This window comes from Perissodus microlepis, chromosome 19 (genome assembly GCF_051167445.1).
Source record: "Perissodus microlepis isolate ML-2025 ecotype Zambia chromosome 19, ASM5116744v1, whole genome shotgun sequence".
In the NCBI taxonomy this organism is placed as follows: Eukaryota; Metazoa; Chordata; class Actinopteri; order Cichliformes; family Cichlidae; genus Perissodus; species Perissodus microlepis.
This window is the reverse complement of record NC_140479.1, coordinates 23,678,495-23,688,227: the sequence shown is the minus strand read 5'-3', so window position 1 is coordinate 23,688,227 and position 9,733 is coordinate 23,678,495. Positions and strand designations below refer to the sequence as shown.

General features: G+C 40.7%; 1 protein-coding gene across 3 annotated transcripts; it reads right to left on the bottom strand.

Annotated features, from left to right (window-relative positions):
• Nucleotides 1-660: 660 nt before the first annotated feature.
• LOC146366050 (heterogeneous nuclear ribonucleoprotein Q-like) lies at nucleotides 661-9,443 on the bottom strand. Of its 3 annotated transcripts, none has more exons than XM_084915813.1 (12): nucleotides 9,303-9,443; nucleotides 7,871-7,899; nucleotides 6,254-6,372; nucleotides 5,880-5,987; nucleotides 5,609-5,722; nucleotides 5,151-5,327; nucleotides 4,787-4,922; nucleotides 4,195-4,400; nucleotides 3,904-4,053; nucleotides 3,680-3,801; nucleotides 3,216-3,538; nucleotides 661-2,762 (listed from the first exon to the last, which is right to left on the bottom strand). In XM_084915813.1, the coding sequence occupies exons 4-12, from the start codon at nucleotides 5,958-5,960 to the stop codon at nucleotides 2,734-2,736; spliced, it is 1,338 nt and encodes a 445-aa protein (XP_084771939.1). In that variant the 5' UTR covers nucleotides 5,961-5,987; nucleotides 6,254-6,372; nucleotides 7,871-7,899; nucleotides 9,303-9,443; the 3' UTR covers nucleotides 661-2,733. The 3 variants fall into 3 exon arrangements, with proteins under 3 accessions (XP_084771939.1, XP_084771937.1, XP_084771938.1); XM_084915811.1 differs by lacking the exon at nucleotides 7,871-7,899 and adding an exon at nucleotides 7,367-7,523; XM_084915812.1 differs by lacking the exon at nucleotides 7,871-7,899.
• Between the last annotated feature and the right edge of the window lie 290 nt (nucleotides 9,444-9,733).

Here is a 9,733-nt window from a genome sequence, read left to right as displayed (position 1 = left end):
ACGGACTCGAAGCGAAGCACCATTGATTTGTGTGCGTGGTAAACAGCTTACAGTCGTACTTTGACCGAAGAAACTGCACAAGGGAACATGGGAAAATTGCGTTTTTACATTTTTTAACGTGGACTTAAATTGGGTTAACCGGCAAATAGCCCTCCTACAGTAGCTCCATCACTCGCGATGACCTACTTTCAGTTAACGGACACAAAGGCGTTTAGAGCTTTTAACATCAGGCTGTAGATTACTGTAATAGTAACTATACTAACGCAGTATTGTTACATTTGACGACTCAATGCAATAAATACTGTTTAATTTATTCAAAGGCACCAATACTGTGCATGTATGCCTGTCCTATAAATCTAATAATATAAGCCTTATAAATCATATACACTATTATACACACACAAAACATACATATATAAAGAAAAAAAATACATACACTGTAGCATATTAGATCTTGTCTATTACACACCCCCACTGCGCTCGTCAACCCGTTTAGGAAAATATTTATTCGAAATCTTGCATTTTAACATGAAACTTTAATGCAAATCTTTTTACATGAAATTTAAAATACCAAAATCCAAAATGATCGACTGCCTCCAGTTAATAAAGTCCTTGCACCTCATGAAGGCTTTTGTTTTAATCAAAAGAGTAAGACACAGATAAAAATCAAAAACTTTATTACAAAAATAAGTTACACTCACCTCCATTTTACAGTATAAAACAATTTATTTGCAGGAATGCAAAAAACGTTGTTGGCCACCAACAATAGTTTAAAACTGCTAACATTTTTTTTTTCTCAAAAGGTGGTTGTTATGATTTTACTGAGGGAGTTAACTGTATAGAAAACTGGGATTGAAGAGCAGTTTCCTTTATGCTATACCTGGAAGTAGAAATCGTTCACTGCAGTATCCCTTCTACCACTGTGAGACCATGATCCCTCACCAAATCATAGCAGCTAATGTTAGGCACACATGCTCACTGGCTGAGCAATATGGCAAGTCAGTCATCCAATAAGATTAACTCCAGGGATCTTCTACATAGTTGCTGTACTGGGGAGGGATCATTCGAGATTAACACGATCTTATAAGAGGAAGGATTGGATTAGGCTCTTATGTTATTCCGATGCTGTCTGAAAATGTGTTGTATTGATATAAAAACAAACCCACTGGAAGAATACAGTGGCACAAAAGGGACACTGCAGGGCTTTATTTTTGTTTGTTTTTTTTATTGTTTTTTTAATCAAAGGCAGTTGGATGCCTGTGATGTTGAAGCCTTTACAAAAGTAACATTTTCCGAAAAACTATACAACCAGTAACTACATACTCTGAATAAGCAAGGCAGCTAATTCAGTTCAAAATAAGATAAAAGCAGGGCTTGTTCAGACTCATCATATGAGATTGTTTTGCATGCCCGGTGTGACTGTTTGCAGTCTGCAGAGCTGCAGCTAAAATGACTATATTACATTAAGTACATCGTTTTTGCGCTGCAGCTCTTGTGCATATTTTGTATGAAAACAAGCCCTGCTTTCATCGATATAGTTTCCCTATTTACAGTACAGGCCGGGTAGTTTAGTCCTCTGTACTGAGGTAGTCAACCAACCCTTTAAAGACAAGTTCTGAAAAGAACCACTTTCCTGGAATGCCTGACTTATCCATGCCAGGTGGGTACACCCTAAAACCCTGCAAATGTTCTCTTTCAAACATCCAGATCAAACAATTAAGATTAACATGGATATTCCGACAATAAAAATTCCGATTAGCACAAAAATATACAATAGCATCAAGCTCCTTTGAGCCACTTCAAACCTAAGAACTTAAAAAGTGCAATTTCGTCATTAATTTAAAAAAAAAATAAAAATGGCATGTTCAGGGACAGGGAAGGGGTAGATTGTAAGGGCAATTCATAGGTCCCCGTCTAGGAACAGGGACTCAGCAAAGAGGCTGTGGCAAGTATTCAGACTCCTCCAGTCATTTTATAAGGTGGCAGCTTCAAAACAAAACAAAAACAAAAAATGAGCCCTTTTCAGACATGCACTACTCTCCAATAATCTGAACATGGTGGCTTCATTTGCATGAGCACCCAGGTCACTTTTCCATGAAAGTTGCATTGGTAAGCTTACTAGGTTGGACCTAGTAACAAGTCTTTAAACACAGCATAAGGTTGAACTGTACACAGTAACATTAACGGATGGGCACACCCAAGATAGACAGTTCATGTTGACGCTCTAAACTGCTCGGCTCACAAAAGAAAGTGCTCAAGAGCAAAACTTGCCCTATGCCATCTTATCTCTGTTTGGTTTCCAAATATTAAGACATTTCTTGACGATCCATAAGAGATGCATCTCCTACTCTGCATGGAAAACCTTAACAGCGCAGAGAGCGCAAGCGTTCAAAAACGTGGTTACATTTTGAGTCGATGCTGACAGAATTTGTTGCCATAAAGTAACAATTCTTTTGCATGCATTTTCGTAGGCATATCTGAATGATGCCATGATGAATATTAATGTAAAAGTGACCCATGTCTGATTGGCAGAATGACACCACTAAAGAGATTATAGTTATGCATTATCCCATGTCTGAAAAGGGCTAAAGTGAGTTAAAATATAGAGGAGGGGAGATGCTTCTTCTGTAAGGCTGGAATATCATTGGACCTTTTTCTCATGCTTGTTGTTTCGACATCCATTGCAGCTTACGGTGTAACCCCACATATCAAGTCAGTATCCACTGTGACAGGTCAGGATCGCCCTCGGCCCCGTTTCCCTGCTGGACCAATAAGAAAGAAAGATGAAATTAGCACAGGAAACCAATGTTGCACACATTTGCCATAAATCAGACATTTAGACATTCACACCAGTGGTCTTGCCACTTATGTGGGCATCAGCCGGCCTTAAAAATGCTATGAATGACCCTCTCTGCTGGCAAACAAGCTGACTTGCTGCTCTCAAAGATCCCACCAGAAAACTGGAGCCTTAGAATATGGCCAAGTTCATTTGAAGATAATCGCCCTTAACTTTTCACAACTATAGCTGCTTTCATTTTCTATCCATCAGTCGTTTCATTCACTGCTCTTAACTTTGTGCTTTAATTTCTGACCCAATGTCAGAATACTTGCTTACAGCAAACCGAGCTTAAATGTATTTTTAAATTTGAAAATAAAAAGCACAAAGTAAAAATGTGGAGGTGGGGTGGGTGGTCACACAGGAAAAAGTCATTAACCTCTGATTGTTCCGAGGCCTCCTCGTTGGGAGAAGCCCACTCGACCCCTTGGAGTGATAGCACCACGGCCCCTGGTCTGATTGGCACCACCACGGACTCCTCTTGCTCCTCTTCCTCTCCCAGATGCTTGGAAGTCCTCATAGCCATAGTACGGGTCATCGTAGCCGCCCCGGTAGTTGTGGTAATTATATCCATAGTAATCGTAATAGTCTTCATATCCATAATAATCAGGCGGATAAGAATAACCTCCCCTACCGCCTCGTCCTCTGCCTCTTGTTGGTGGTGGCATGTGGGGGGGACCGTAATAATAGTAATCATCATACCTGAGAGGGGTCACAGAGTTCTCATCAGGAAGCCATCACGCCATATAACATAATTTTAAATTTGACAGTTTTGGCTAAAAAGGTTGTTGGATTAATTACACACAACACAAACCTAGTTGCAATTACAAAGTTCTTGCTTACATTTGTGTTTTAGCGGCTTGTCTCTGGGCTTTACGCTCTTTCCTCTTCTGGTCAGGTGGCTTGGCAAAGACAATTTCAATGTGCTCTCCTTCGAGGTCTTTGCCATTAAGATCGGTCAAAGCCTGTGACGTGAAATCGAGATAATAGTGAAATACCATTCATACACAAAAATCACAACGGGTTAAGTACAAACAGTCTGATTCTGAAACAGTTTCCCCTCATACCTTCACAGCACTTTCTCGTTCCTCAAAGTGTATGAAGGCGTAGTCTTTCAACTTCTTCACTCGCTCCAGCTTGCCGTGTTGGCTAAAGGTCTTTTCAAGTATCTCCTCTGTAACAGTGCTCGCCAAGTTTCTCACAAACAGCACCTTGACCTGGGTAAAGAGAAGCATGTTTTGTTTATTCCCCATGCAGAAATGCAGTGCAAATCCAAACAAATGCACAAGACGAAAGAGGTTGTGCGTGCAAATACACTCAAGGTTACATTGCTGAGGACTTTTCGTCCCGTGCCTTACCTTGGCCATGACCTCTGGGTCTGGGTCCTCAATGGGATCAGCCCACTCCACTGTGACCAAATTTCCCCAAACTTTGACCTTGCCACTCATTAGTCGGCGCCGGGCCTGAGCTGCCGTCTTGTGATCTTCATACTCAAGGAAGCAAAAACCTCGATTCTTTTTCTTGTCATCTGGCTGGTGGTACAATATGACATCATTTAGACCCTCTGTAGAGAAGAGAAACAGGAGAGAGAAGTGTAGACAAAGAAGCAGTTAAGTCAAATGTCCTATGGAAAGCATAAACCTAAAGCCATAAATGCTTGATTCAAAACATGAAATGATCAAAATTAGAGAAATAAAATTTGAAAAACGACGTTTTCTGCAGTTTGTGTCCAGTCAGATCTTAGCGGTAAACCATCAGAGTAATGTGAATCACTCAAGTACAGTCATAAGATCATCATTTGGACCAAAAAAAAAAATTTTTAAAAAAATGCTTACTGGACAAGCTACACCTCCAAATGTGCAAGGTGTATCCAATCAAATATACAAGCAAAGCGAAACCCATTCCAAGATGGTTAATGGATGGAAAAGGTTAAAAAACAGTTTGACACACCTGTTACTTTCGCAAATTCTTCAACAATCTGCTCTTTCGTTTTACTCTTGGGGATGGAGCCAACAAACAGTCTATTATTGGCCACAGAGATGCACACTCCAATGTGTTTTCCTGGTCGAATTTCATTGTTGTTGCACTGCAAAAAGACACAGGAGTATAAGAGGAAAAAATATCTAAATAAAAGGAGACAGTCAAGTCTAGTTAGGAGAGCTTATTGCAACTGGTGGTGATTGACAAACATGAGGCACATGCATGCTGCATAAATATATTCCTTTATTCTTCATTTGAAAAGTCTCCTTTGTTCAAACAAAGCCATAGAATAACTCATTTTCTGGTCATAATTAGAGTATTACAGTAGACCTACCAATTTGACAGCCTGCTGTGCAGCTTCTTTAGTGCAGAAAGTGACAAAGGCATAGCCTCTGTTCAGGCCACTTAGGGGATCCATCATCAGGCGCAAGTCCCATATGGGCCCAGCTTTCTCAAACAGTGGAACCAGTTCATCTTCAAAAAGATCTCTGGGGATTTTTCCTACAAAAATCTGCCAGGTTGACAGGAAAAGGAGGTGTAGCGCGTGAGATCAAAGTACTCATTTAAGATGCGTGGTACAAAGGGTACTAACATTGTGGTAAATGGTATCCAGTCAGGTCTTAGCGGTAAACTATCAGTGTAACCAAGGTTACTACAGCAGTGAATAGTTTCATCATTTGGACACCATAAAATAAATGACTGCACCTCATACAATCAATCTCAGAACATATTAATATATAAAGGTGCAGCATATTAAATGGATAAATAAAGGGATAAGTGATTGTTTCATACCTCTGTACCAATGGTGGGTTGTGCCCCTGAATGGGCAGACTCTGGTGGGGGACCACCGTACTTCCTCTGTCCTGTTGTCACATCAAGTGTGTAGCCAGTCCTCTCCAGCAAAGCCTAACAATTAAAAAAATAAGGGAAAAAAGAAAAAGAGGTGGAGCAGAGACAGAATTATTGCATTTTTTGGGCCCAAAAAACATTCATTATTCAATAGTGGCCAACGAAGCATGAAATCAGTTTTAGAGTGATTTTTAAATGAACCATCAGTTCTCACTTTGATTTTGGCTTCATCTGGTCCTTTGTTGGTGTCTGACACTTTGGTCCCTTGTTTCTCTCTCTGTCTGTACGTCTTCATCACGCCACAAAGAAAGGCACTTTTGTTCTGAAAGACAAACAATTTAAATGGGATCAAACAGTAACTAAAAAAATTATCAATTTCACTGTCAAATATTAATATATGAAATTTACCCTTCAATATATATGAGCAGGCAGAAGGAACAGGAAGCTTAATGACAACTAAGACCTATAGTGTAGTTGCACACTTCAACATAATACTGTTATTTCATTACACTAGCACTCTGATTTTGACTTTGCATTGAGGTATTAAAAATTATGTAAATAGCACCAGCAGCAGCACCGCATGCATACCTGAACATGTGAGAGGTCGCTGTCCTTGAATTGCAAAAGGACTTGGAGAGCACCTTCCTCGTTGAATTCTTTCAGAGCCTCAATCGCTCGATCATCTAAATCACTGTGTGACACCAAACCTGCAGTTTGAACGACACACACACACACACACACACACACACACACACACACACACACACACACACACACACACACACAAATAGTGAGCTACTAATAAGGGGGAAAAAAATTACAAAAATGATACATAATTGACAAAAGTGCAAGGACCTAAGTGAAGTATTTAAATGGGGATTATTTTGTGAAACCAATATAATGAATGAATAACGACTTGTACAATTAGGAGTGAGGAGTGGGACGAGCATAATCTAATAGAGCCGTATTCAGTAGTCGGGCTGTACTTTACTCCTCAACCAGCAAATTTTTGCAGAACTAATCACAACAGATGTGACAGTGCAACTCGATATGCTCGTGCCCCTCTATACTGTGGCTGGGAGTTTCTAATGAGCCAGTCTATATTCTCCTTTATGGAGAGGCCGTCACCTGTCCCAGGCAGCCATATACCAGACAGCTGCTGCCATTGTTTCTGCCTCAGTTCCATCTGGCTGAAAAGGCCAGACCAGTACTTTTTCTAGATGTGGCCAACCAAACAAGTCCTAAAATGACCCCCCCAAAATTTGTCATTACAGTTCATCCCCATTTGATCTTCTACTAAAAATCAACAGTTATTTAAGCTGTAGCTAGTGTCCCATTTAGTCACTGCTCTGCTATAATTTTATGGGATGCAGAGAAACCTCACAGAAATTAATAGCAATACTGAATAGGCTCATCAAAAGACTCCCAGAGAGAGAGAGGGAGAGAATTCATTCGCCCTGACACCAGTGATCATGCAACCATGTTGGGAATGCAAATGCTGCAATCATTTACACACTCTGGTAATGTGTAATTTAAAATTCTGTAGCACTGCAGTACCCATTTTGGTAGGAAACCACAAAAAGTTGCTTCGGGATCCCAATTCCCCCATTCAAAAATGTGATAAAATGACAATACATGCAAGAAATTGCTAAACATAAAAATTTGCATACTGAATATGCAAGAGTATTCATAGTGCCTTACCTGCTAGGTAAATTTCATCTAGTTTTTCAGCAACTTTCTGTGGTAAACCAGCTTCTAATAAAGTCTGGAAGTGCTCAGAATGGGTAACTGCAGAGGTGTCCATTGGTTCTTCTGGACCATTTCCATTAATATGTTCTGTGGCCATGTCTCCAGAAATCTGTGTAAATGCAATGAGCCAAATTAATCCTGGGTCAAGGGCAACAATTGTGATGTGCTCAAAAGAGTGTGAAGTCTCAGACTTGTCAGGAAAATCATTTGGGGGAAAAAAATCACTTCACCAATTGTAATGTTTGCTGGAGTGCAACTTTCATACTAATAAAACCCAATTATAACAAAGGAGATGCTGACATGTGCCAAACCAATTATCATGGTCATGTGCTCCTTCCCAGTCTGGAGACTTTTCACTATCTTGACTTAGCACTCAGCTTGAACTAGAAGCTCAAAAGCCTGATATAGGCAGTGTGACACTGTGTGCAATACAATGGGATCAGGACAAGCACATACCAAAGACTTCACCAAAGAATTCACCTCAGCTGCATATTACATATATACAATAACAAAAAGAAGGGGGAAAAAGGTTTAACTACGAGGTTCGTGGCCATGTGGCAGTATTTTCATTCTGGTTTGTTCTGAGCTAAAAAGTTGAGCAAACGGAGCCAAGTTTACGCGCTAACGCCCGAATCTCAGTCTTCTCCTGCCTGCTACGGTCTCCAAATTACACGTTAGCTTACCTTCTCACTACTGACTTCAGCACAGGACAGATAGCTGATACACGTGTTCCATCAGAGAGAGTGAACCCCGGTTTCCGGTGACTGACCAATGAACAACTATGCATACTTTAGCGTTTTGTTTATACCTTTTCATCAACTATTGTTACACTGAACACAAACACTCTAATAATCGTGTTAATGACCAACCCAAACACTGCCTCTCATTCCTTTGTATGGATAGATTTTGGGGTACTAACAGCAGCAATCTACCTGCTCACTGGTCACAATGTCTATCCGGCAACGGCAGACTCAGCGAAAACGTGGACGGCAATCTTATGTTTTGGCCTAACATTAACAGAAGCTCGTATTGTCCAGTCGATGTGCTATACTGACTGCTAATCAATCTCGTATCGGTAGGCACGTGCTTTCTCCGTGGCAAAAACCATTCTACTACGCTAAATCCACGAGTGAAACCCATTTACAAATAGATGTTAAATTTTTAACCTATTCACGTTATCGGTTTTATGGAAACGAATTACCCCCGCCGTCTCCCCTCAAACTTCTACCATAATGTTAGGTTTGGGTTAGGTTTAGCGGGGAGGGACCGACTCGCACACGTTGAAGCTAACTAGCGAGCGGGCTAGTTTGCACGGCTAATGTTTCAGCAATCAAGCTAGGGGCATTAATCGGGACAATAACACGAGGGGCTTGTGTGCATTTACTATGAACACAGCTATAGTTATTCTTTAAGTATGCAATACACACATGTGTTAGTAAAGTACTAAGGGATGATCGCCACTTCTTACCAATATAACCGGCCTTTGCCAGCTAAGTGCTGTTAGCATACAATGACAATGAGCATGTCATTTTCGTGATCTGTCAAAATGGGTTAGCCTATGCTAGCATGCTAATTCGAAAGGAATTTCAGTGAGGCCATTGTTACAACGTCATTTGTCGATGAGGACTTAGCCAATTGACAAAGCATGGCTTTTTAAATACAATTAGATCCAACGTGGCCTTGGAAGCTAGAGGATTAGCCTGCTAAATGCGTGGTCTGTCAACGTGCCGCCACATAGGAAGAGTCCATTTTCAAAAAGCCGGTCTGGAGAACTCGTTCCCAACCACCGCCAGTTTCCACATTGTTTGAAACAGCACCGCACGATTCACACTTTTTTAGCACTCAATTAAGCAACAATAACGTTATCAATTACAAGCATTCGCCCTACCTGCCGCTGGCACACCAACGTGTATGGTGCTGATTATTTAGGAAGATAAATGTGATACTGAAAAAGAGAGAAAAGTGTAAAACTCCCGGCACTGGTCCGGCTTCAGTCATTCACTCTTGATGATGTAAAATGGCTGCCACGTTCACGCCTCGAGTTTTGTCTCGTCGATGGGGTTTCTTGGACATCCCTGCACGGGCTTGCCTTGTATGCATTTTACAGTAGAGCAGCAGGTCATCTGCAGCATCCGTCATAACTCCAAAAGAGCAGTCGTTTCACCGCGTCGGAATCGTTTATTGATGGTGCAAGTGAAGAAAAAAACAAAAGGGTGGCACAAACACACATCAAATTTAAACACGAAACTAAATCACGAAACAAGGAATTACACAAATTAAACATATGTGTTGTTTTTAGACTACTTAACTAATAATGTA

Coding starts and splice junctions, on each gene's coding strand:
- LOC146366050 (XM_084915811.1), bottom strand. CDS start 7,511: ATGGCCACAGAACATATTAATGGAAATGGTCCAGAAGAACCAATGGAC. Junction 5,988..6,253: donor GCGACCTCTCACATGTTCAG/GTATGCATGCGG, acceptor TTTGTCTTTCAG/AACAAAAGTGCCTTTCTTTG. Junction 5,328..5,608: donor AACCCACCATTGGTACAGAG/GTATGAAACAAT, acceptor TCAACCTGGCAG/ATTTTTGTAGGAAAAATCCC.